Source organism: Lichenostomus cassidix, chromosome 3 (genome assembly GCF_008360975.1).
Source record: "Lichenostomus cassidix isolate B80296 chromosome 3, HeHo_3.0, whole genome shotgun sequence".
Taxonomy (NCBI): domain Eukaryota; kingdom Metazoa; phylum Chordata; class Aves; order Passeriformes; family Meliphagidae; genus Lichenostomus; species Lichenostomus cassidix.
The window spans coordinates 9,279,193-9,306,834 of NC_139483.1; the positions used below are offsets into that span (position 1 = coordinate 9,279,193).

The 27,642-nt window shown below is 47.5% G+C and overlaps 2 protein-coding genes across 2 annotated transcripts in view; both read right to left on the reverse strand.

Annotated features, from left to right (window-relative positions):
* Positions 1-775: 775 nt before the first annotated feature.
* CEP68 (centrosomal protein 68) overlaps positions 776-27,642 on the reverse strand; it is a 48,298-nt gene continuing 21,431 nt past the window's right edge. Inside the window, exons 2-7 of the mRNA XM_085054305.1 lie at positions 6,052-6,477; positions 4,100-5,551; positions 2,821-2,943; positions 2,494-2,590; positions 1,871-2,026; positions 776-1,158 (exon numbers count right to left, since the gene is read on the reverse strand). Coding sequence (XP_084910431.1) covers positions 1,127-1,158; positions 1,871-2,026; positions 2,494-2,590; positions 2,821-2,943; positions 4,100-5,551; positions 6,052-6,432 — 2,241 coding nt within the window. The 5' untranslated portion in view covers positions 6,433-6,477 and the 3' untranslated portion in view covers positions 776-1,126. The remainder of the gene's footprint in view (positions 1,159-1,870; positions 2,027-2,493; positions 2,591-2,820; positions 2,944-4,099; positions 5,552-6,051; positions 6,478-27,642) is intronic.
* The window catches only part of SLC1A4 (solute carrier family 1 member 4), a 33,420-nt gene continuing 21,396 nt past the window's right edge, over positions 15,619-27,642 (reverse strand). The window contains exons 7-8 of the mRNA XM_085054306.1: positions 27,151-27,285; positions 15,619-25,417 (exon numbers count right to left, since the gene is read on the reverse strand). Of these exons, the coding sequence (XP_084910432.1) occupies positions 25,177-25,417; positions 27,151-27,285 (376 nt within the window). The 3' untranslated portion in view covers positions 15,619-25,176. The remainder of the gene's footprint in view (positions 25,418-27,150; positions 27,286-27,642) is intronic.

Genomic DNA, 27,642 nt, shown 5'->3' on the forward strand with positions numbered 1-27,642 from the left:
CTGAGCTGTGTGATGAGGGTAAAAGTCCTGGAAAAAGGCACTGTACTCTTACCTATGAGCTGAAATATTAAATACTTTTGACACAGTGGGTTGAAAAGATTGCCCTTCGAGCCGAGGATGTAGAAAATGGGAGAATATCTCAAAAATCCCCCACAAACCCCAATGAATCATTTACTGTAACTGCTTCAGTTTACCTTTGCTTTCACCTTCTACTTGTGCAGAACAGAAACTTCTCTGTGTTCTGTTCACAGGAATGGCAGGAAATTATGTATTCAGCACAAGTACATGATGATCATTCAGGTTAAAGGTTAATTGAAGCCAAGTGCCAACATTCTGTAACTTTTTTTTTGCCACTTACCTTGTCCTGCTTCAGAGCTGCCCTTTTTCTGCTGGAGAAAGGGCTTGGAAACCCTTGATGAATGTTGTGAGCAGTGATTTAACTGCAGTAGCTGGAAGGGGGGGAAAGCACAGCTCTTCATCCTGGGAAACCAGCACAGCACTAACACACCTCCTGCCAGCAGCAGATACCAGCAGGTTACCCAGAACCTGGCTCCTCCCAGTCTGTACTCACTTGTTTATTATTTTATTGGGATTCAGTATATTGGCTTTTTGTGTTTATGTGTAAGAAAATTGAAAGTTAAGTAGGCTCTGCTTCAGCAGGGAGTGGTGATTATAAACAGGCCTTCAGCTTGCTCCCAAGAACCAGGAGGAGTTGCTGTTTCTTGGCTTCTCGCACCTATTTTTGACGAGCATAAACAAACCATGAGAACAGGGCTATTAAAATCACACAGCTTTACTTAGCGACCTCACGGCACACTATGGATTGCTCAGTTTAAAAAACTCCGTGCTCCTGACGTTTTGCTAACACAGAACAGCCCACTTCAATAAAAAAAGGGAAGCTATGTTAAAAAACAAACCAGAAAAGGCCGGCTGTACATTCCTTACGCAACTCTGGACATGGCAGCAGCCACACACCTGCTGTACAGAGCACCTTTCTCAAGCCATGGCACAAACCCACGCTGAAATCAGCCCCGTGGGCTACTGGACAAAGATTCTGGCATCTCTGGAGAAGTGATGGAGGTGGCTTGGTGCTTGCTGCAATTCTTCTCAGCCCTCCTGGGATGGGCTAACGCAGCTTAGGTCTGACAGAGGCAGCACCTGAAATAAAATGGGGTGTTTGGTGCCATGGTTTGCCTCAGTCTGATCAAGAAAGAAACCGCCATGCTCTACTGCCACATCTCACCAGTGTAGAGGGTACAGCTGGGTAGAGGTAGCAATTCAAAAACCACAACAAACCAAACACTTCTTAAGACATTGTTACCCTCTTCTTAGAGGCTGCCACCCCTGAAACCCTTTGATCCAGTTTTCTTTGAAGGGAGATGGCTAAGAAATCAGCAACAAGTTTTCTAGCCCCTACTTTATACCTGAATTCACTTGCTTCCCTTTCCCACCATTATATAGCAACCAGAATGTTTCTGAGAAAATCCAAAGCCAAAAAATACCCCTTCCTCATCTTTCCTCTGCTGTGCAAGGGATTTGGGGGGAGCAGGTGTCTGTGCTGGACTGTTGCCGTGCCCCAGCCCTGAGTGACAGGGACCTGCCTGCCGGGTCCCTGCAGAGCTGCCATCAACCCCCTTCATGTTCTTGGGTTTCATCAGCTGTTTCACCTGCACTGCTCTGCCCCAACACAGTTAAACATGAAGGGGTATCCATTTTGAGTCTCTCCTGCTGCCTTCTCAGGCTTTCCAAACAGATTCAAAGAAATAACAATACAGCCTGGTGTTTGGTGTTTGCTAATTCAAGTGTTTCTCTTCCTGTGCTTCCTCCCCTCTTTGCCCACTGCAGCAAGGCTGGTTTTCCCCCTGCTTACCCATGGAGCAGCTGTGTGCTGCACTCCCCTCGTCCTGCCCCGTGTCCTTGCCCTGCACGGGGCTCACAGCAGCCAGGATGGACTGGTACAGGTGCTCTGCGTGGCTTTCGAGCTCTTCTGACTGCTTGGCAATCAGACCCAGCGTGTCTTTCAGAGCTGGAAAGCAAAAACATCTGAATGGAGGTGATAGGAACGCGATAATTCAGTGTCTGTCAGAGCAGAGAGCTCTGCTCGCCCAGGCAGACTTTGGAAGGAAATCGAGTGTTAAAAATCAATAATGTGATGTTCATCCCATCCACATTGTGATGCAGCATTTGCAGGGGGTGGGGAGTGACCCAGGAGGCTCCAGGTTCATCATGAAGATGCAGAAATAGGGGGTCTTAAAGAAAACCTTCAGAACTCTGCAAGAAAGCCCATCCATAATGTAGCACTGGACCTCTAAAGCCCCTTTGGTGACTGCAGCTACAGCTCACCCTTTAGAAATCCCTTCTTCTAAATCACCAGAGCAACCACTCTGTGTGTGCTGTGGCACCGGCCAGGCTGGGCCAGGGATTTTGGGGGCAGATACCTTGGCCAGCACCACCTGTGTCCATGAGCATCCCCACACAAGTGCTCCTCCTCACCTGGCGAATTTGATGCCATGCAGTCCAGGAGAGCTTCGCCCCTCTCCAGCACACTCTCAGTCAGGCTCCGGTGGTCGGCCACATTCTTCCTGAACTCCTGGCAACGCAAGGAGAAGAGCAGCATTGCTTAGAAGGGTTTTTGAAAAAGACCCACCTGTGGCAGGTTGCCCAGTGAGCAGTTTCCTCTGAGCAGGTTCCCGGTGCTCCCAAATTTGGCTTTGCAAACCCAGTGCACTCTGGGCCATTCCAGTGATGCCTGGCTTCCCAGTGCTTGCTGCCTGCAGCACAGGAGAGGGGGAAGGAAGCAGAGGCAAAGGTGACACCCACCAGGTAGCGGTGCAGCGATGCCGACAGGCTCTCGGCATCCAGCGAGGGTGGCACCCAGCTGCCAGTGACATCCGCCACGTTGTACAGCCAACGGATCAGCTCTTCCAGCTGGCAGCAGAACATCTGCTCAACAAAGCATAAAAAAGGGGTCATGGATATGTTTCTGCAATGGACATAGGGCAGAGAGAGGAAAAGGTGAGATAGTGGTGTTTCAGAAAGCACCCATTCCCTGTTCCTCTCCCACCCCAGCACACAAACATCCCTATGCTTGGGAAACCAAGGGTCAACAGGAAAAAGGCAAAAATTAACTTAAACTCTTGAACAGTCCCAGCATTCACTGTGTGGCAAGAATTGAGAGTCACCATGAAATGTTTGCATGCAGAGGTGCTGGAGGCTGGTAGCATCCAGGCTGAAGGAAGAAGTTGGCCTCTACCACCTCCCAGCCCAAGAGATATCCTCATCCTCCTCCTCCTCCTCCTCCTCCTCCTCCTCACCAGAGCTGTGCAGTTAATTTGCAGTTACTTTTTCCCCAAGGGTTTGTCTCATTCAATTAAGTGCTTTCATTTATTTTTAAAGTGTCTTGGTAAGGGATTATTTTTGTAAGATGCTGCATGAAGCCCAGGGGTCTCTGCTGGCATCAGAGGAGACAGGGGGGCAACCTAGGGGCCTCTGCAGGCTCAAGCCCTTCTCCTCCTCCTCAGGAGTTTGCCATAAAGCTCAGCTGCTTTCCCCTGGAACTGCAGTTTGGTGTGACAAATACAGAAAAGACCCTTTTAAATCAACAGAGTTATTTCCATACCAGAGGAGGGGATGAATTTGCAGCTATGTGCATGGTAACACTTGTGCAAACAGCCCAGCATCGTTTCCAAATTTGTCCCAGCACTGGGGTGGGAAGAAAATGGAGAGGAGGGTGGGAGCACAGCGCTGGTGGCAGGATGGCCAAAATATAAAAATCCACAAATCAGGAAACCCTTCAGAGCTGCTGCAGCTCCTGCCTGGTGCAGCAGTGCTGCAGGATGAGCGGGCTGGGGGACCCAGCTGAGTGCCACATCTCCACCCAGCCTGGCCTGTGACACTGAGCCCCAGGGAAAGCAAGACAGGCTCTTGCTCCATCAGAAGGAATTATCTGCTCTGGTGAGCCCCCCTGCATAAATTACCACCAGCTGCCAGGCAGGACACATCATGCAGAACAGGAAGCCTTAATTAATTGTGCCATAAAAACAGGCATGTTTCATGTGAGATCTTCACAGAATAAACTTTATTTCTAGTCTCAGCCTACCTTAACACACTGAACAAGGGAGTCGGTCTGCTGGCTCTTCTTTGGATGCCCCTTGATCCGTGGTTCATTTAGGTACAGCCCATCCAATGTGTCCCTGAGACCAGCTGGTAGATGAAGCCCCCGGAGAGGATCCCTATGGATCCAGCCAAATGATTCCATGTTTTCCCAGCTGGGCTTTCGGGAGCTGCGGTGTTGCCACAGCCCAGCATAACCCTCAATGTTCCCTCTTTCATCCCTGCCTCTTGCTTCTCCGAAAGGAGCCAACCTGGATGAAAGGGGCTGCCGGCTTGTGCTGTGATGTGGAAGGTTATGGTGGTCATGCCCAGGTGTCCTTATAGTTAAGGAAAGATTGGACAAAAACTGAGCCAGCCTTTCCAGCTCCTGCAGTCTTGGAGGCAGGGAAAGAAATTCTTCATCACCCTCCCACTCTTTCCTCAGGGGGAGCACTGTGGTGGTGGCTAAAAACCTATTGCTGCTTTTTGCCTGCCCTGTGTAGTTTGGGCAAGGGCTCCCTGTGGCAGCCCAGCTTCTCCTATTGGCAGCAGGGCGCCCAGGTGAGCTTGGCCAAGCTGATTCCACCCTTTCATCCTTAGAAAAACCTCTGGAAAGATGAGAGGAAGCACTCCTTGTGAAGGATGCTTTGGCAATAGGTAAAGGTTCACAGTATGAGCCAGCTCCTGAGCAGCCTCTTCTTCCAGGCTTCGGGGTGGAGAATCTCTCTGCAGAGGCCATAAACTCCCAAAGTCCATTTTCTCTGCTTCCCTGAGCCTGCCCAGCTCGGCCATAGATGCTGGTGGACCCGGACGTGCCCTCAGGAGAAGCAGAAAAGCTATCCAGACCTATTCCCGAGTCGTGGAGGAAAGGCTCTGGCACCCTTCCTAGCTTGTACCTCGGCTTCAGCGGGTAAGCATAATCCAGCAAGTCCTCATACTCCTTGTTGGGGTTCCAGTGGGGTGAGCTGCGGTCCGGAGACGGGGGCAGCGAATCCGGAATGGCACAGGCCCAGTAATCGGCTTGGTAGGAGGAGATCTCCCGGATGTGCCCCAGGGTGCTGCGGTAATCCAGCAGAGGGCCCAGGGGCTCCAGCCTCTGCAAGGCCCTGCCTTCAGCTCCCCATCGGCAGCACAGCTCCTGGGTGGCAGTGGTGGCCGCAGAAGGGTCACCCGTGCTGGCTGGCAAGCTTCTGGATGGCTCCTCGGAGGTGTCGTTTCCTTCCGAGGACAGAGCGGAGAGGCTCAGCACGGAGCGGCTCCGCAGGGTGCTCTCGGGGCTGGGCGGGGTTTGGGGCCGCAGGAGCTCTGGGGTGGAAGGACAAGGGGATTGAGCTCCCAGACTTTGTCTCCGACGGCCAACATGGGCACCGTGGCAGCTGCCAGCAAGGATGTTCTCCTCTGTAGAGCTGCGCTGGCTGGGAGGGCTGGACACCAGGTCACAGCAGCCTGATGCCTTCACCTGCTCGAGGATGGGGTGGAAAAGGAAAGGGAGAGAGAGACATGCATGAAATGAAGCACAGCATCCAGAAAAAAGGCTCCTTTGTGCCGGAATGTGGAGATAAAAGCCCAGCCCTGGACCTGCCATGAGCTGAGGCTGCAAGTGGAGCTCTGCTCCTTCTGTGGGATGGCCTGCAGCTGCCCAGAGCAGGGCTTGTTTTTATGGAAAGGCATCTTGAGAGCTTGGGAAGCTGCACGAATCATTTGGCAGCAAGAGGCCTATTTAAAGACCACTGTCCTGAGCAAGTGCCCAGCTCTGCACTGGCAACATAGGAATGGAATCAATAGCTTGGGTTGGAACCCAAGCCCTTCCTCCCAACACGTGGTAGCCCAGGCAGGGTTGGGCACACTCTGTATGGGAGAGGTGGAAAGCCATTGCTGGGACAGCCCTGACAAAGAAGTCCCCACCTCTCCCGGGATGTCCCAGTGGTGCAGCAACACCTGCAGGTACAACCCTCTCACCTGCTGTTCTGAGGAGTGGAACCAGCGGCCAATTCTACGAGGCACGGGGCCACCATCAGCAGCTCTATCCATTAACGTCACTTTCCCTGAGGGGTTTGCTGTGGCTCTGGGGAATCCGGGTGCACATGCTGAAGACACTTCTGGGTGGCAGCTTGAGCCTCTCTGGGTAACACCAGTGGCCAGGTGACTGTGCCTGCTCACTGCCATGCTCTCAGTCCCTTGCAGGCTGGGCTTGGCTTCCTCTGTCCCCAAAAGCCGCTGCAGGCTCCCCGCCAGCTCCGGGAAATCCATCTCCACATCTGCACAGTCACACCTCCCATTGCCCTCGGCCTTCCCGCTCAGCGACGCTTCAGAAGGTGATTTTCCCACATCCACAGCCATCAGGACAGAGCTTCTTCCACGGGATGATGCTGAGCCTCGAGCTCTCTGAAATTGACAGCACACAGCAATGGCATTGCACCATCCCACCTTGTCTCCATGCCAAGAAACTGGGTTTGCCCACTAACAAAGAGCTTAAGCATGATTTGGGTGAGACCCCAAAATTGATAAAGGAGCATCCTGGTACGTCAGGTGGGACACAGGAAAGAGCAAAGCCTCACATCTCAGCAGCATTTTCTGTTTCCAAGGATGTGACACACAGGGAAAATCTAATCACAGCCCTGGCCATGCCAAGAACAAACCTGGGCTTTACACCTTGCTGGCACCAGAGTCCTGCAGTGATGGAGGACCATGATGTCACCAACACTTTGTGCACCATGAGGTCACTGGGCCCAAATGACATCATTAACTAGGACATGAAGCTGACTGACTGAGCTCTGAAGGCTGTTGGGGTGGAAAGTTGAATGTTTTTTAAAAGATACAAACCCAAAATCTTAAAGCGGAAGCCACCCAGAAGCAAGAAGTAGTTATAAAAAGCTGGAGGGGAAGGTAGGAGGCTGTAAAACCCAAACCTGGTGCTCAGCTCTGTAGCTTCTACCTCAATTCATGAAATTAACTCTTTGGGAAATTAATTCACAGAAATACTTGCACTCACTTGGGCTTGAGTGAGGAGCTGCTGCAGGACAACCCATGAGCTAAATCAAGGAGACCCAACAAAGCCTCTTCCAACACTCCAGCCCAAACCAAGGTGCTGGCAGTAGGGAAATGTCAGCAGAGTGGTTTTGCTGGTAATCCCCCAGCTGGTGCCAGCAAACAGACCAGCCAAGGGAGCATCATCAGCAAACTCGGCTAAAAGGAAATTAAAAAAAAAAAAGGAGGAAAGAAAGAATTCCCAAACAATACTTGGAAGTGGGAAACAAGCTGATACTCCCTCCGTCAGCTCTTTGTCACAGCCTCGTTTTATGATCCACCCCTCCCTCCGACAAGCGGGGTTTTCCCACGGGCTCGGGAACAAAGAGCGGCGGGAGGACGCGGCGGGTCTCCAGGGGAGACCAAATCCCCAGCGCAGGCACAACCTGCGGCAGCCCCCGCAGCCGCCTGTCCCCTCCCCAGAGCGGCAGCTGATCCAGCACGGCAGCAGCTGCCGAGGGGAGCAGCACAGCCTGAGCTCCGCCAGCCCTCACGCAGTGGCCCCCAGCCCGCACCTGGACCCTCCCACTCCCCTGCCTAGATTTCTACCAAAGACAACCCTACGCACATCATGTTATGAAATGGATTGCACTGCTCTCTTTCTGCCCTCAGAAAGGTTGCATATCCACGCAAAAACGCTGGGTTGTTGTAAAAAAAGTGATCAATAAACCTACCCTTGTTACGTGAATTAAAAAAAAATATATACAAAAAAAGAAAAGCATAACAGTACATCAGAGCAGTCTTTAAAGTTTTAAAGTGAATGTGCTGTAACTAACAATTGCCCTCAGGACAACTTTATTTTTAAGAAGATGCCACATTAAATTCAAAGAGATGTTGAACATCATTACCTCCACCAGATTTAGTGGATTGAGTCAGGTGTCAGCCCAGAAAAAACAACTGTAAAAAATCACATCGAAGCTTGACTTTAAATCTGAAAAGCATGAGTTAAGCCGCATAAAATAAAACTTACAGGTCATGACCCACAGTTAGTTTCCTAACTGTGTGGAGGAGGGCAAATATTCTGAACTTAAGATGGTTTGTTATCTTACAAAGGCAGCATGCAGTGATTTACATTTCCACGATGCCATTGGTCTTTAAAAAAAGAGCAAGTGCTGGTTCACAGGTTCATTAAATCTCCAGAAGCTAATTGGATGCTAAAGAGAAACCAGGAAACCTGCCAATACATAGGAGTGAGAGTAAATCTGCTTACTGCAGGATTTGTAAGGGTATTTAAAGGGACACCAGAGATCTCCCTGCGTTTTCCAAAGTCTCTAATTCAGGCAGCTGATTTCAATTAACTTCAGAGGGAGCTGGATATCCAAACCAAACCCGGACACAAACTAGACCAGGATGTCACACACATCCCACACACAGAACAACCGGGCAAAAAGTCATATTTAACAACAATGTGACAACACTACTGCCACTAAGCGCAACTCCCAACTACACGAGCGTCTAGAAAACGAAGTTTCTCACCATTTTCCAACAATCCCACAAAAATTCAGAGGTCAGGTTGCCAGTGGCAGCGACGCACCAAGATGGGAAGAAGCAATCCCAAATCCTCGAGCAGGACTGAGGAGGGATGTACGACCACAGCTTTAGGCACGGTGGAAACTTTCCACTGGCCTCAAAAGCGCAGGAAAACAGCCAAAACTCCCAGCTACACCCAAGCCCTCGATTGTCTCACAGAAACAGCACCCGTGGCCTTGATTTCAGATAACGGAGGAAGACAGTGGTGCTGCTTCATTCATTTCAAAGGGAGGCCCGCAGGGATCTCTCCCGAAAAGCGATCCCCGAGTTTTTTCCCGCGGTCGGCAGGGCCTGCCGGCCGGGGCGCTGCCAGAGCCCGGCGGACAATGAGGGCTCTATCCCAGCAGCAGCTCCCTCAGGATCGCCTGCCTGATGGAATGCGGTGAGCGCAGCGGATGCTGATGGAATTTCCGTCTCCCGCCAGCTCTGCTTTGCCTGGCGAGCAATTTTGGGGTTGTTTTGGGGAAAACCCACAACGCTCTCGCCCCCTCAGGCCTGCGGGATCTGCGGGTCGGTATTTCCTGCTCCTTCCCTTGCCCGCTTTCTGCCCCGAAAGCCTGCCCGCCGCCAGAAACAACCCGGCAATTAACCAAAAGAGAAGAAATGCAGGCAGTGAGGCCGAGGAGGCGGCGGTCGCGGGGCAGCGGGATTCCCAAGGGAAAGCGGCGCGGCACCCCCACGCTCCCCCCCGCGCCCCTCAGGCGCCCCCCGACCCTCACTCACCCAGCGCCGGCCCGCCCCGCCCCTCACAGCGCCGCCAGCCAATGGCAGCGCCGGCTGCGTCAGCGCGCGCGCCCCCGCCGCCCGGCAGCCAATGGGAGAGGAGCTCGCGGCGGCCCCGCCCCGCGGCCGGCGGTGACCCCGGCTTGAGACGGCAGGGGCGGGAGGGAGACACGCGCTGGCCACGCCCCTCCGCCCGCCCGGCCCCGCCCCTTACCCTCGGCCCCGCCCTCTACCCTCGGCCCCGCCCCGCTGCCTGCCGGGCCCGCTGGGCAGGAGAATCCCGGTGTGCCCTTGAGGAGCTTTCCCAACGCCACGGTGCTTCCTTGCGGCCCCACACTGACCTTCCCGGGTTAAGCTGTGCCCTGGCGGCGTCACCGCGCTGCTCCTGCGCTGGAAATGGCCTGAAACTGGCCCTGCGCGAGGCACGACTGGAAGAGGGATCTCGCTATCCTCCAGGCGCGGCTGCAGGAGGAGGTGCCGGTGAAACACCTCCCTCGGGTGGTCTGTCCTAGGGATGAGCCCTGTGGGATGCCGGCCGTGCCCTGCACTGGGGGCAGCTTTCTGGGAAGGTCCCATGCCACGCTTTAAAGCAGGCTGCTCTGGGGTTTGTAGCTGGCCAGACCCTTCTTTGGCAGCTGGAGCAGACATAATTTGACAAGTTCCCATATAATGTAGCAATACAAACCTTTCCCCTTGTTGCTGTCCATTGGCTAATTCCGGTTTTTGTCCATGTCACCTGCTCCTGGAGATTGTTTCTTAGATAATGCCGAGATTTTCTAGAGGTCAGTCATCTGATAAAGCCCTTTATGGACAACATTGTCCCCAGCTTTAGACCAGGAAGGACCAAAGAGACATCCTGGGTTTGCTGATTCAGTTTGGCAGCAGGGTGAGTAGAACAGCACAGGTATCCCAAGTGCCTGGCTACTGCTTCAGTACTGGGCTCCTGGGGCAGAGCATGCTCCAGCTCTGCCACCCCTGTGTTATGGTCCACATTTCCAGTGAACTGGGTTTATTCTCCTGCACCCAGTGGAGCCAGCCCCATTTACATCCTGGAGGATCTTGCTTTTTCTCCCTGGAGAAACACAGTGGGAATATATTTTCCAGGGCTGCTTCAAGAAGCAGGGCTGTGACACTGCAGTGTAACATGGTGTGCGCTCTCAGAAAAACTCATAGCCAAGAAAAAGCCCAGATCATCTCTGTTCCTGTGTAATATTTCTGTATTTGGAGTTTCTTTGATGAATGCTACAGCAAGTCTCCCGGCAAGCTGCAAATCCCTCTGCCCCCGATGCACACTTTGGAGAGTTGGCTTTTTATTGCAATTCACATAGGCAAAGCCCTAGTGAAAGAAAATCCCTTTAAAATGTTGTTTATTGCTTATTCTCCGGGGAGCTGCCCGCCTGCCAGTAGAGGCCGTGCTGATTCCAGGCGAGTGGAAAGGCGGAAGCAAACACGGATGGGTCATGATTCATCCACAGGCTGGGCTGTTTCTAGCCGGTTTGAATTACTCGGGAGCTGCCAGGCATTGTTCTGGGAGCTGAACAGCACCCGGCAGGAAAGGTCTGCGTCCTGTTCCGCCCCCCGATCAAACAAGTGCCAGGATGTCTGCGAGAACAGCCAGAGAAATCTTTCCCCTCCCCTTGGGCTTGGGCTGAGTGGGTGTCAGTAAACAAGGGGGGAATCAGCTGGTGAACTAAAGGAGAGATTATTTAAGAAATTCAGGGGAACGATACTGATTTTCTTCTGCTGGCCATCTGGCCCTTGTTGTTAGGAACTTTGCTGAAGAGAAACTGGCTTGTTTGATCTATAATAAAGGGTCAAGCCAGCCAAACTCCCACCCAAAGTTACTCAAGGCTGGCAAAGACAAACAAGGATATTTTCTTGCTGATTTGAGACCTCAAGATTCTTTCAAATATAGGTTTTTCCAGCAAAACCAAATTATTTCTCTGCACCTGTGGATGCAACAATTCAGCAGTAATCTCCATATCTATGATGTGAAGTAGAGCTTCCTTACAATGATCAGATTGGAACGCAGTGTATTTCAGATATATGAGAAGCTACCTTGTTGGTGGGAATATCCACGGTTTTTGTAAAGAACTGGATCAATCCTGAACACCACTTGTGTGTATTCAGTTTTAATATGCTCCTAACTGGTGACCTGCAGTTTTCCAGAGTGTTTGGCACATCAATTTGTTATTTCTTTCTACCCCGAATGGTTTCATGCTACAGGAGCTCTCTGGGATGAAACCTGAAGCCTGGAGGTGCACCATGTGTTCTTGCATAGCATCTACACCATCTTCAGCATCAAATTTCAGTCTCACAGTGCAAATGTTTGGGATGGATGAGACGTCAGCAAATGCAGGGCTCGGACCTAACCCATCTGTTCCCAGATCATTGATAACAATATTAATTAGTCTTCAAACAAACTGCTCAGGACTTTGTTTCCTCTGCCTAACCCTTCTCTGAAAGGTGTTTGCAGGTGTTTGTCCTCCTCATCTCTAGGCTAAAAACCCTTTTCCTTTCCCCAGAGGTCAGGATTTCCACCCTGATTTCTCTTTGTTCTCCTCTTGATTCTCACTCCTTGGGCCACATTTATTTCAAGCTCAGCATTGGTCAAAAGCTCCAGCATGGGCTTGGCTGTGCTTAGGCAGAATTGGTGTGGTAGTCCAGGCTGTGATCCTGCTTACACACCCTGGAACAGGATCTGCCTTATTCACAGCACAGGACTCCTGCTTCTGACTGCCCATAACTTTCTGATCCTGCTCCTTAACCTACTATTTCCCACCAGTATTAGTGCAGGTAATTACTCTTATCTAAATTAATTCTTTCCATCATCTGTTTCCCAGACTCTCTCTCAAATTTTCTGATGTTGCTGTGAATTTCAGCCTGAGCTCTTCCATTTTCCCAGACCTTTTTCTCCAGGTAGGGCCTGCAGATTTTCTCTGTTCTGACATTTGAGTCACTAATCAGCTACTTATGGTCCTGAAACTACAGTAGGCTCTCAAGGAATCCAGTCATTTAGCTGGACAGCTGCTCTGGTAATGTCCAAATAAGCAGGTTCAAGCTCAGCCATGTTGCTTTAGCTTCTTTATAAAGCCATGAGAAGACTTGTAGAGGACACTTCCCATCACTCCTCTACATCATCACTGCACTGAGTATTTCCTAGAGAAGGTAGCTGCTGCTTTTTCTTCCTGATTTTGGAGAAGCACCTGAAAATATGACTTGAGCACACCCATGGCAGCTGACAAATGAAACATGTAAGGCAGGATTAATACAGAACAGAAGGAAAACCACAATGACAAGTATTTTTGCGTCAGCATAGAAGTGCAGAGGTGGGTGTGTTGTCCAGTGCTAGCAGCTGGGCAATTTGAGTCCTTTTACCACTTGTTTGCACAGCTGGACCGAGTGGCAGGATTTAGCCCCAGGAAAAGGTCAAACAGAAAGTGCACTTCTCCTTTCTGGCCACACGATGTGCCCATCACACCACGAACAGCCTGGCCAGCTTGTCAGCAATGGCAGATATAGCCACAAAGGCAGGGGTTCCAGGCATTTGTATTCCCTCACAGCATCTCTTTATCTCTACCCAGGCCCTCTAAATACTCACACAGCTGCAGACCAGGGCCAGGTGCTGTGGAGCAGAGGGGGTGAATGAGATGGAGCTGGTGTGGTCTGGATGCTTTGCCTTTCCTCTTGGAGGAAGGTAACAAGTTGCTGTGAAAGAAATAGGAGCCAAGTGGTTAAGAGGTGGTGGCAACTTCTCATCAATGTGAATTATAATGTGCAGTGAATAATCTGAATTAAGTTTACTTATTAAATGTGAGATTTTACTGCTGCATTCAGCAGGGGAATGTGAGCAACTTATTTTTCATTCTAATTGCTGGGATGTCTTGGCCCTTTGCCATTTGTATGTTGTCCTTAGCAGAATCAAGAGCTGGGATCTGCAGGAACCAGTTGTGAACACAGAGATTTGTAAGAGAAATATTGGGATTGGTACAAATTAAAATCTGTTTATGTAAGTGCCAGAAGAAATAGCAGAGCTAGGGGGTAGGGTAAGAATGACTTGAATTTATAACAAATGACAACAACAAAAAATTTGTGATTGATAATTTGAGCTGTTGCTAAGACCATAGCACAGACAACTCACTTGAAGAGCCTCCTCTCTGACAGCAGGAGAATGGCAGCACATCACATCTCCCATTCCCCTCCCTTGCAGCAGGCAGGAAGGGAGATTGCAGCAAAGGATCATCACAAAACAACTATTAATTGTTAAAGATTGTTAAAGAACGGCCCAAAACTTGGGAGGTTTAGTAAAGAATTCACAGGCATCATCCCTTGTGGTGTATGTTGCACACAAGTGATTTGGGCTGGACTGAACTTGTTGCTTGTGAATGAATGAAACTGTAGGAGAACCAGTGCAGGTAGCTAAAATGAGCTTAAAATATAAATAAATACCACATTCCCCTTCTGTAAGTTCTCCTACAATGATTCAATGCTACTTCAATGCTCGTAACGGGGACATAGCAGAGAATTGACTTTCAACAAACCTACACATTTTAAAGGTGACCAGTTGGTGCAGCTGTATCACACAACCTGTGTGAATCAAACCATTCATTTCAGGGCAGAACAAATGGTATTGTCTTCTGTTTAACTCACAAAGCACTTCCCTATAATTATATCTACCTTAATCAGACAAACTGGGGATTAAAAAAAAAGGACTAATCTGCTCATTGGCCATAACTGGATTTCCTCTGCAAATATTAAGTTAGAACAATAGCAGTGGCTTTTGTAATAAATTTACTTTTAAATGCTTTTCTTCATGTGAATGAGAGAGATGTGTGTTGCCTGCCTAGAGCTTCTTAGAAGAAAGAAGTGAGGAGCATTTTCCCAAAAATGCTATTTTTTTCCTCTTTAAAAAAAAAAAAAAAAGATGAAATTAAGAAATTGGAAAGCAGGTGGCCAGATTTGTAGGTGGTGGTAGAAAACCAGAACAAAATCATTAAACTTTAATTAGAACGTTTATCCTACTTTTATCTCTTTGTTGAAATATCATAGGAAACTCTATCTATTTATCCATAATAATGCCTAAAAATGCTAATAATGTCAGGCTGGAGGCAGTTGGGACTCACTCTGAGGCTTAAATCAGTTCTCTTTTAAAGACAAGCACCCATTCCACCTTTTCCATGGGTCTTATAAAGCTTCATGGGTTTCAAATGGCAAGTCACTGTGGCTCTGACAACCACCACTTACCTGAGATGACTTCAGAAAACCTGTATGCAAAGCTGACATATGAATGGCTCCAGGTTCTGGTCCCAGAGGACATCTCCCTGCTCTAGCTTTCCTCCAGGTATCTCCTCAGGGGTTCAGCTGGGAAGTGAGAAGCCAAAAACACAACCATGGAATCAGACAGGCTTTTTGGCAACCACCACACTGATGGTTTTGTAAGATTCACATACCAGGGCATAACAGCAGTCACAATTTGTAAGTCATATATGGGCAGGCTGCTCAAATTATGCTTCTTTCTTCTGGTGCTTGCAATTCTTGCACCCTTGTTTCTTTGTTCTGGGAGTTTAATGCTTGAAATGAACCAATCTACACTTACAGAGTAGGTTGGTTTTTTTTTTTCCAGGATTTGTGATGTTATGCGTGTGCATCTCAGGACAGAATCCACCCTTTGGAGAAATATAAGCTTTTAATGGAAAAGCTGCATCAAACCCACATAGATGGCAAACCCAGGCCCTCAATTCTGAATCCAGCACACTGCTCAGACAGACTGTTATGTGGCAAATGTAAAATTACCCAGCATTTAGCAGCTCAGCTACCTATTGAAAAGCATTTCCTAATGATTATTCCCACTGCTCAATCCTTCTCCAGGGAACAAAGTCAGTTAGTTTGGAAGAGGCAGCAGGTCTGTCTGTTAGCCATTCTACCCCACCACAGCACAACTAGTGATCCAGGCTCTCCCAAGGCCTCTTTAGAGCCCAGTACCTGTGCAGAAGGACTGGAGAAATGCCAGCAGGGCAAGGGTTAAATGCTGACAGTCAGTGACACCAGCATGCCAACAAAAGGCAGAGTCTGGGAAAGTGGAGGCGAACACCGAGCTGCACAATTCTCATTCAGGGCCATTTCCAAAGGAGCCTTTGCTTGGGTGACAGAGCCTGAGAGCCTGCTCCAGCAGGATGTCCCACTGCCTGTGCAAGGCTGATCCAAGTAAAGGGCCAGGCCTTCTCCAAACAAAGGTGGAAACATGAATTCTGTTTGGGGCGGTTTTTATTTTAGATTGTGAAGCTACACAAAGAGAGAACAAATATACATTTCCATGAGAGAAGGGAAAAAGAGAGTATCCCATTGTGTCACCCTCCTAATACAACAAACCATCCCATGCTGAGCCACAGGACTGTTTGCTCCCCAGTTAGGCAGGGAGTTCTTACTCCCAAGGGTACAGCACACAACAAACATCTGTAACATCTGCCCCAGAGTCACACACCCCCAGACACAGCAATATGGTCTATTTTTTGCATATGTGCACACACATCTGTTCTCGGTAGACAATGGAAAGGCTGATACAGAGTCACGTGGATGAAACCCACAGCTTTAAAAGAGGAACAGCTATAGATGTTCACAAGGATCAACACACCCACGTGGCACAAACACTTCCTCAATGGAGTGGTTACTCTAAGCACAAGGGTTTAACCTGAAGGCAGATAGATTTGTATCAGCGATACTGGACTGTACTGGAGCAGATGGCAGTGAATTTCAGAGTTCATCTGTCTTTTTATTAAAGTAATTAATCAAATGGTGTAGCATATAAAAACACAAGAATCCTCCCTCCTAATTAGAACAATTTGTGTTCAGGTAGAAATAAAAGCACACGCACACATACACACCTCAGGACTGCTGTCAGAGAGCTCACAGGATAAAGAAAAGAAAACCACTTTCCTTGTCTCACACCAGGACATCCCATTCTCCCTCCTGTCTCCAGGGATAATGGAGTCTTTCAGCTTTGGTGCATAGTTATATTTGAAAGCCAACTTGGAATTTGTCCTGAAGGGAACCAGGACAAGGCACCTTTAAGGATAATAAGGCAGAAGGGGACTCCTCATGTGCAGGGGTGGTCCTGCTATCTCTGAATCTGAGGGATTAATCAAAACCTAATCAAAATCTTCACCCTCACAAAGTGTGAGTGACTCAATCTCAGTTTGCTGTAACCACGAAGCAGTTCAGAAGCAGAGGCCCATCCATCTCCATGACCAGAGCTTTGCTCAGCTATTTGCAATGCTACTCATGGTCTCCATCCCATACAGCATGACCTTACAAGAGTGGAGCCAGGATAGTAACTGAGAAAGTCTAAATAAGACTGTGTTCTGAAAAGAATGGAATTCTTATGGATGGCAAACACATCACCTGCACAGTGGCCTTCAGGGAAGACATGTCAACAGAGCATCTGCTGTGGAGCAGAGCAGGGAGGCAGCAAGGGCTGGGCCACCTTGGTCACAATTATTTGACTAATTAAGTGTAAAATGTCATTAAGGTATTGCCTTAATAAAACAGGCTTTGTTCAGTCCAGACGCTCTCCAAAGCTGAAACCACATCTCTGTCCCCTCCTAACAGGATGTGAAACAGTCCATGTCCTCACATGGGACCAGAATATCTTTATGTTTGATCTATGTACTATAGGAGCCTGATCCTGCTGGGGTCTGGACAGACTCCAAGGAGCACAATAGACTCTGCAGGAGGGATACAGAGAAGGCAAACAGAACAAAACATGAGGCAGTTTCCTTCTGCATCAATACCAACCACTAGGAAAACACTTTTATTAGAGGCACCACATCATAAGAATACTCTGAGCATGTAAAATGCCTGTACTTACAGCCAAGAAGTTTTAAAAACATTGCTTTACTGCTGCTTAGGTGATCATTATTATCTTAAAAGGCCCAGACCAATCCCCTGTGCTGCTAAGGAAGTATCTCCATCAGAAGTCCAGAAGCCACAGAAAGCTCAGGAAATTACATGAATGCACATCAATGAAGGCCCTGGCCTGTCCTTTTTGTGGCATTCCTTTTGGTTCTTAAAAATGCTACAATCCAAACCAGTTAATATCTGGAGTATTTTTTACGGTTAAACACAATTCTTTCTGTGGGAATGTAATCCAGTGGATTCAGACGTGTGTAAACAGTTCCTTGACAGAAGAGTTCCCTTAGTAATTTCCTTCTGCAACACACAACTGCAATTAAGTTGCAAGCACATGCCATATGCAGTTTAGTTTCAATTACTAAATACATGCCTGTCAAAGAAGAGCATTACTTTCTCAGTGTTGTTTCACCAGATGGAACAAGTGAAAGCTACCCTAAAGAACATCTAATACCAAATTTCTTGGTCTCCGTGGCTTAAAACCACAACGTTAACTTTGCATTACAACAGAGTTGGCTCAAAATCCATTTCCTCACGCTGGTTCCTTTTAGTAGCCCTACTTGCTTTGCAAGCAGCATCTGTAGCCTTGGGAGACAAGTATAAATGTTTCTGAGCAGGATTTTACAGAAGAGCTGTTGGCCTGCTAATATGTCCACAGTCCTCACCTCCTGCTGGCACCGAGGTCCGAGGTTAAATCCAAATGAGATTTCATAACAGTTAAGGATGATGCATCTGCTGACACTGAGACATAATTTGATAAGTAACCACACTGTGAACTCTTGAATGAAAGAGTTTCTTTTTCCTCTTCTATTGAAAGCTCTGTACTGAATAGAATATATTTATAAATCCTCAGATGTAGATTTTTTTAAGGAGGTGACAGTTGTTAGCTAACAATGAACCTGGCTTCAGGACTCAGGGTCTGCTCCTAGCCTGCTTGAAAACTCTTCACGTGACTCAAGAGAGAGTTCTTTCACCTTTTTCTGTATTCAGTCACTTGTGCAGCTGTGAACTGATGCCTGCTGGTCACAAATGCCTGTAAAGACCCCTTGCAGAGAATGAATTCTGTGTTAACATTAACTTCCCAAGACAGTGCTCAGATGTGAAGACCTACGGGAGCCAAACAAGGCTCTTGATCACTTATTGTCAGAGTTAAAATATTCAAGGGCAACTGTCTCAATGTGTTGCCCAAAGTCTGGAAAAAGTTTCAGATCATTTGTCAAACCCTTTTCCCTCCTGCCAGAAACTGAAGCAGCAAGTGAACATGGCTTTCATCAATATGCTCCCATAGATAACAAGTTGGTCTTTGTCCTCGGAGGATAATGGTCTCCATGCATTTATCTGAGGAGCATTTGTCCTGGCTATCCTACAAGGAGGAATGTGGGTCAATCCCTGATCCAGAACTGTACTGCTGTTCCTCTGGTCATGGCCAGCAGCCAGGAGCAGCTTATCAGAGCTTCACTCCACGCTGGCCCTCTGCATGCTGCCTTGTTGCTCAGTGACGATGCATTTCAGAAACTTCAGCATTCCTGCCTCTCCCTGCAAATCCCGCCCAAGCAGCAGGCAGGGATTTGCACAGTCTCTGCTACACACTGGACAACTATCTGCAGCCTTTTTGATCCTATCCATAACAAAATGCCAAGGAAAAGATGCTTCTTTATCCTCTTGCTTACCCTGTCTTCTGTGATGGTACCCCTGTGGCCCTCCAGCTCTTCCTTCTTTTTCTCCACCTTTGTCACCCATACTGACAACGAGACAACTTGTTCTTTCAGTTGAAAAGCTCTTTCTCCCACTGAAACTAGTCAGGAACTAAGCTGTCAAGACTCCCAATTTAGATGTTGAATCCATGGTGATGTCTGTTAATTTACCTGAGCCTAAGCTTTCATGGCATGTCAGGTGGAGATGGAAGGAGGCAGATGGAACGGGGCACTTGTTGTCCTTGACTAAGTCACATCCATTTTCTGAACTGCAGCTCACACTGACACCAGCTCCCATGCTCCCCCCAAATTAGCCCAGCAAATGCATCCACCTGATCTTTCTATCAGTCATTCCTTCTCTAGCACAGTGCAACTCTACATACTTTCATTATTTGACTCTTTTTAGATTTTTGAAAAGTTCATTATTTTTCATGATTTACTGTTCTGTGTCTTAAAAGTGCTTTCCAAAGATTGCAATTCACTATCTTCCACACTATTGCCTGTGGGAGACAGGTAAATATCTGTAAACCTGATTTCCAGAAAAGGAAGCACACGTATAGGACTTATGCAACCTGCCTAATTCTGTGCTATTCATCTGTCACAGGATCAGTCATTACAGGCAGCTCTGTGATTATAAACTGCCAAGGCTCTGTTAAAGTCAATGAAGATGTGACAATTTTCCTTTGGTGAGAGTTTGTCTTTTGGTCTTTTGACTTGGTACCTGAGGCCCATTGCTCACTGCCTGTGGGAGAGTCAGGATTAACTATCATTTCCAACAGGATGATGCTTTACAGTGGCTGCAGAAATGCACTGTGTTAGCAGAGGACCAGAGTGAAGATTTAGCCCAGATTGTTGGCCAACCCTGCAAATGTCTGCAGAAGAGGTGGTGGTTTTGTCCCTTTCGCAAGCTCTCGAGGACACAACTTACAACATATGGCTGGGTGGTCAGTCACAGAGATCACAGGGACTTTGACTTGACTGAAAGAGGAACTGCCTAAGCACCTCAGATTTCACTATTCTTGCTGCAAAGGAGGAACCACAGGAGAGTAGAAATGGTGACACTGAGTCATATCCATCTCTGGCACCAGCCACAGCAGGTAAGAGTATGGGAACAGAGCAAGCACCATGAAACTTTCCTGCCCCTCATACCATGTCCCCAGTCTCTCACCACCTCCAGCTCAGGGCATTGCCTCCTCAGGGCTGCCCAGAGAAGACAAAGCAGAGATTGTTTCACCAGTTGATGTGGCACTTTGGCTGGCTTCATATCTGTTATGTCTGAAGGACATAGTCCCGTTTGTCACATCCCTGCAGGGGAAGTCCTGGGATTGGCTCTAGTCTGCTCTCAACACAAAAGCCATCCTGATTGCAAGAGACATCCCCAGAAGAGTTTGAAGTCCTTTGCAATTACTGAGTCTTGTGCAATTACCAACACCAAGACTCAGCTAAAACTCAGTTTTTAGGAATACAGGATCTTTACCAAAAATATCCTAAAAGCAGTCAAGTGCTGGCACCCTCCACTGCTCACTGCAGCTTTTCAGGCATCTGCAGCCACATCTCACAGCACAAAACAAGCAACTTTCTCAGTGTCAGAGACAGATACTGCTCTGCACTCTCACAGCAACTCTAAATTACCAAGGCTCACAAACCTCTGCTGAGTTCAGGACAGGAGCAAGGCACAATGCAAACTGGAGCTCTGAAAACTCTGTCCTCTCTCCCATTTATCCTGAGCCACTGAAACATAAAAAGAACATAGGGTATCCCAGGAAATGGGATGAGATCAGGCAGTGATAAAACATGGAGTGAAAAGACAATCCTAGAGAAGAAATAAAAGATGGTTCAAAATGGTCAAAGAAACTTCACCGAAAAAGAGAAGGTAAAAGTGGAAGAATAAATGGCATGAGAGACAAAGTGGGATTGCATATGCCAAAGGCTTGCAGACTCTCCAATATCTCATAGAATCCACTGAGTTGGAAGAGACCCATGAGGATCATCAAATCCAACTCCTGGCCTTTGCACAGGACACCCCAAGAAACACACCATGTGATTTCCGTATCTTTCTCTCAAAACGCAATTCCTGTACTACAGGGTAGGACACGAACTGAGGAGAGAATTTGTATCTTCTAGGAAAAAAACAAAACAAAACAAAAAAACCCAACTTAAAATCAAATAGAAAAATAGCGTTTTCTAGATGGACTTTATTTTTTCTTAAAAGAAAAAGGAACTGACTAAAGGTTTCCTATTTACAGTCATGTCAGGAGAGCAGAAATATATGTCCAGTCAAGACATATTGGAGTTATGTACCACACTGGCACCAGATTTGTGGAGTGCCTGGGTGAGAGCAGAGCAGAGCAGATATCCCTGGCTGCACCTGCAAAGCTCCTGAGCACCTTCTCAGCTCACAGCCTCATGAAGAGGAATATCCCCGTGTAACACATTACACTGCAGGTCAAGAACAGCATCTAAAATGCACATCCCTCAACAGCCCTTTCATTTTTCCTCCCAGTGGCCTTACCTGAAGACCTTGACTACTTGAAGCAAATGGCAAGCCTTCTATCTCATCCACTAGGCTTTCCACCAGGATCCACATTGTTACAGTGGCAGCTGTTGGAATGTGTCACTTTTCTTACAGTCTGAGAGTGCAATACTGGATCTCTCATATTCCTACCTTAAGAAAACAATCCAGGCAGAGAGTTCTAGAATGCATCATGCCTATTGTGAGGAATGGGAACATCATGGAAAAACAAGAAATGTAAATTTTGACACAAATTATACAAAAAATGACCAAGAAGATGTTCTGACAAGCAGTAGTTACCCAGCACTCCTGCTTCCATGGATCCCTCTTGTAGTGCACAAACAACAGAAGAACTGGCACATTTGTAAGTCTAAAGTAGAGCTTCTGTAAGACTACAGATTTCTGGCAGGTTAAGAGCTGAATACTCATGGTTCATAAAAATACTATGATATATGTTTCCAGGAGATGGAATGTCAGATTTCCTTGATTAAATTCCTGCTATGAAAATTATTTCACCTCCTTAAATCTGACTGCTCTAACAAGCTTTACATGGGACTAGACATTCACATTGATGCAAAACATCAGGAGGACTGGGAGAGGTGTTCAGCAAAGTCTCTGAGCTTCTGCACTGTTATTGGAAAATACAAATACTGGGCTATTTGCTTTAATTTTCCATTTCCTGGGATCCCCTGAAAGGAATAATGTGCCACAGCCTATGGCATGCTGCTACAAGGATGAGGCACACTCCAGCTGCAGCATTATAGGGAAGAAGGATAACATGGCAATGGCAAGGTGCTGCCTGCAAGGAAGCCCAGCCTTTGGGTTTGCCCAGGTCAGTACTTCTACCTGTTGGCAACAGCAGCTTCAGGGTGAAAAAAAAGAGATGTGTTCTGCTCTACTCATGAAGCTGTGATGCTTCATGGAATTGTTATTTGAGTGCTGCTCACTCTCATGTCCTGATCCACAGCTGCATGTGTCATGGTGCAGGAGAGCATCATAGAACCACAGAATGTTAAGGGGTTGGAAAGGACCTTAAAGATTATCCAGTCCCAACCCCCCCTGACACATGCAGGGACACCTCCCACTAGACCAGGTTACTCAAGACCTTATCCAACCTGGCTTTGAACACTGTCAGGGCTGGGGCATCCACAACCTCCCTGAGCAACCTGTTCCAGTATCTCACCAAAATTCATCTCTTTCAGTTTGTACCCACTGGCTCTTGTCCTACCCACTACAGCTCCTGAAAGAGAGTCCCTCTCTGGCTTTCCTGCAGGCCCCCTTCAGATACTGGCAGGTTGCTATGCAACCTTCTCTGGGCTGAACAGCCCAAGCTATCTCAGCCTGTCTTTGCAGGGAACATGCTCCAGTTCTCTTAACTTCGTGGCCTTCCTCTGGACTTACTTCAACAGTTCCATGTCCTTATGTTGGGCACACCAGAACTGTGTGCAGTATTTCAGGGGGTCTCACAAAAGCACAGGAGTTATATATCTGATGGGGGATAAAATGCAACTACAGAACCCAGCCCACAGGGAACAGTTAGGATTTTGCAGCTTCCTTGAAACATTGATTTACTGCTTTAAAATCAAAGCATTTGGGGTTCTGGTGCATTCAGATTTTTCAAAGAGATACTTAAGACTTAAAAGTGTCCTTTTGGTTTCCTGAGTTGAAAGGAGTTGGAATGATTCTAATGGGAAGAAATGCAAAGTTGATCTGCTCGGCAAGAGATGTCCCTACAGAATTGTGTTTGTCTCCTTCCATTTCGAAGATGAGCCAAGGAATGACCAAATTTTGTGGACACGGTTATAAATAAACTGGTTAAAAAGAAGCTCCACCTGCAGTTTCCCAGTGGGCTGACTAATCCTTTCCTACTTGGATTGTCTGCATGGCTCCAGTGCACAGGATTAACCAGCCAGTCATGATGCACTCACTGCACTCTCAGGGGTGGCCACATCTCACTCTGAGCGTCTTTCTGCAAAATTCATTGGGTCCCTTACCAGGGAAAGGTAGGCAAAGGAAGGCAGCTGCTGCTATAGAATTGGAGTTGCCTTTTCCTAGTGCTGGTATCTTCCCAGAATAGATTCCTCTGAAGCAAGAGAGGAGAAAGAAAAAGGGAGACTTAGTGTTATTTTTTATCAAAGCTAAGTGTAAATATGTATTGCGGAATACATAGATGGAGATTGACCCCATGCAATCTCTTGTTGAAATAGTCAAGGGCAAACATTACAAGTCCAGAAATCTTGGCATGTGTACCATCATATTTTTTTAACTATTTGGCATCCAAAGAGCCAAGATAAATCAACAAGATCTTTGCAATGAGTCTGCCAGACTTTGTTCAGGTTTGGGATGCAAATTCAGGAAGGACACTGTAAAGGCAAAAAGGAGGAATAAGAATCCAGAAGCATTTGGCTGAGCCTCAAGCAAAGGTTACCATCTGCCATTAAAACATTACCCTGGCCCAGCACCACCCAGAATTACTAGAAGTAAACTGCTGCCAGAAGAACATTTACAGCAGGACCAAATTCCTAGCAGGAACAGGTAGCCAGCTCCCACACGGAGATCACTGAACTACTTGGGGTTATAAACTCACCTCTTCCCTTCTCAAGCCAAGACTCAGACTTGCCTGTCATCAGTTTCCACATGATGTGTGTGCAAAATTTTTCCTCCCCTGTTCAATTTTGCTGGAAGAGGAGTATGACTAAAGTTGTTTGCATTGACCCACTAAATAAACATGAGCAGGACGTGGTGTGCTAGCAGAGGATCATGTGTGTTTTCATGAAGGGAACTGACTTTGTGGATGTTGTCACAGGCAAGCCTCACACATACTAATGCTGGAACAGACTCTACATTTTTTTTCAGCCCCAAAGGGATTACTTTAACAAAATTTGTGTTTCCTCTGGATTTTTTCATTAACAGCTTGGTTAGAGAAAAGGAGGAAACCAGTCCTTGACCTGCATGAAGATACCCTGTGTTTGGTCCCACAGCTTGGGAGTTACTGACCAAAAGGCAGGAAAGCTGCTATTAGCTGCAATGCAGTAGGAGAATGAAACAAGTCCCTATAAGCTATTAATTTAGCTATGAAATGAATAAAAAGTTTAAAATAGAAAACAGCTAGTTTTAAGGACATACTTGACGTTTTTAATGGATCGGAGAACACGAGAGGAAGGGGAGTGGGAGAAAAATGTTGCTTCATATCATGGCTGTAATGGTCAGTAAGTGCTTCCAGGCTAGAAAATAAATTGAAGCAACATTTTCACCCACTCTGGAGTTTCTAGACTGCTTCTCCATTCAAACAGCAGCAAAAATAAGCTCACTAAATTTTCCCTACAAAAAGCACATACTGGGTTTGTCTACCTCCCTATGTCCAACTCATCTGAGCCTTCACTAACGGAAGCCTTGTTACACCAGAAGCCTCAGCGGCAGTTCTCACATACATGTACACGTGTGCCCGTGCAGCACGTATACATGCACACATATAAACTATCAAAATACTATTATAAAGCGAGTGTTCCTTCTCAACACCCCTTCTCTGCCCACCCCACCTCCCTCCCCTTCCCCAGGCCAGCATATTTCATAACAGACTGGAACTGAGCACTTCCAAGAGCCGTCCAGCCCCTGGTCGCACTGCAAACGTCTGGGTGCGTTGACAAGTCCCTGGGCCACCTCTAGGACTGGTCTTGAGGAGTGGCCTCGAGTTCACAATACTGATTCCTTGGATTCAGGGTCTGCTGTGCTGGTTGTGTTGGAGACTGGGTTTTTGTGGGTTACCAAAGGTGACGTTTCCGTTTCAGACTTGCTGTTAGCAATTGCTTCTACGGTGACTTCCTTTAGCTCCTGCTCTCTGTCTCTTCTGTTTTTTTCTTTTTCATTCAGGTAGTTGAGGATGCCTGCTCCTAAGGCATCCCCTTCCACATTCACAACTGTGGTGGTTCGGTCCCTGGTGAAGATCAGAAACAAAAACCAAAGCAGCACGCTTTTAGTTTAAGAGAGTTACAACACAGTATGGGGGGCTGATACACCCCTGATAAGCCACTAACATCAGTGGAGCTAGACAAGGAGATGCAGTTATCACAGGTGTTTTCCACAGAAGTATCATCATTATTTCAGAACTAAAAATGTGCACCAGAGCAGGTTTAAGGTCAGTCAAACTGCTTCTACCAGCTGGTTCTCGTATCTCTGTGGGTTGCAGCAATGGTACTACTCTTTCTCAGGCATTCTGCTTTTCACAACCCACCTTCTTCCTCTTCCCTTGAGTGAAAGGAAGGGCAAGTTTTTCACTCTTGCCTCCAGGCACTTGCAAGTACAGGTGTGGAACACACAGCTACTATTGTACCTCCTTAGGAAGCTGGGATAAGAAGGGCTAAGCCACTGCTTTGCCTGCCTCTCCTGTCATTTGGAGGTGGCTGTTCCCCAAGAGGTTACAATAAGAAAGAGCTTGATGACCCTAAGGAAGTTGTAGGAATATGATTATGTTCCGCAGACACACGTTGTGTGGGAAGGGAAGGTAATACAGCTGCCACCTTCTCTAGTCTCTGAAATTCAAGGGTGTCCTCAGGCATCCTAATTTGCACATCTGGTGTGGGAATGCACCATCTATACAGAGAGGCTGTTGTTTCCAAAAAGCAATGCTGAGGGATTATGTGCAATCTAAACCAGGAACTGCCCGATAACCCACCAATTGGAAACAAACTACCTCAGTAGCATTCAGATCACTTGACCCATACTGACCTCTTACTTCTTTCCCAGAAGATGGAAAGGAAAGGTGTTAATACTGTCTACTAAACTTCTGACTCTCAGCAGGGTGTTGCAGCCAAGACACTGCCCACAGCAGTGACGAGTGCCAAAAACTCTCTGTGTCCCTGCCCTGCCAATGGACAGCATCTCTCTGAGACACTTGTGTTGGTGCTTTGACTGGTCTCGAAACTATAAAAAAAATTCAAACAGTATCAGACAACAGGTTCTGATGGAAACTGCTTCCCACACATGACCAAGGAAGCTTTCCATGACTGATATTCAGACTTAATTTCCTTTGTCCTCCCCTGCCCTTCTAGTGTCCAACTAATTTCCAGCAATATCAACACCTTCTGAACAGACTTTAGCCAACCCTTCTAAAGGCAACTGAAGCCAGGAAGAAATATGTTTCAATAACAGCTGAATAAAAAAGCTGAAGAAAGATTTTCGCATACTAACTACTTTAACTGGGAAGGCACCACCTTTTCCATTCCCTATCACGAGTTGCATGTCCTGTAGGCAGACATCTTGTAGGGTCTTATTTTCTCCTGGGTTTTATTTTATACTGAGTTATATTCTTTACTTTGAGCACATTTCCAGCTCAACATGCTACAAGGATGCTGCAGTGAGGTGGATGTCGCTCTCTTCTCCCACGTAACAAGTGACAGGATGAGAGGAAAAGACCTCCAGTTGCACCAGGGGAGGTTTAGATTGGCTATTACAAAAACCTTTTTCATGGCAAGGGCTGTAAAGCATTTGAACAGACTGCCTAGGGAAGTGGTGGAGTCTCCATGACACATCTTAACGGTGAGCATGGTGGTGGTGCTATGTTGACGGCTGGACTCAACAATCTGAATGCTCTTTTCCAACGTTAGCAATTCTACAATTCCACGTTTCTACACCTTAAAATAGCAGGTCTGTGAGGCCTGCAGTACTCACACGATCCAGTCCACGGCCAGTATGAGGGACAGGTCGTTGGTGGGCAGCCCGATGGCCTCCAGGATGATGGCGATGGTGAGGACTCCGCCAGCAGGGACACCAGCTGCTCCCACGCTGGACGCCGTGGCCGTCACGCTGCAAATCAATGTCCAAGCTGGTTAGAGGAGCTCCCAGCTCTCCTCTGTTGCACTCTGTCACGTGTTTCCCCTCTATGGGAATTGTAAACAAATGCTCCAGCATGGGACACATGGAGCGTTTGCTTCCCAGGCAAACCCTTTCCTGCCTGCTGATGCAAAGAAATGGCTACAGAGGACAGAAGCTCAGCAGGGATCTGCAGCAGTTACCACAGCAATGGCTCTGGGTTCAACACCAGGACTGCCTTTTCAGGATAAAAAACAACCAACACAACTGTATCCTGCTGCCTTACTAACATTCCCAGCTCCAGTATGCTGAGTACTTACACCTCCTGACCCCATGCATATAAAGGCAAAC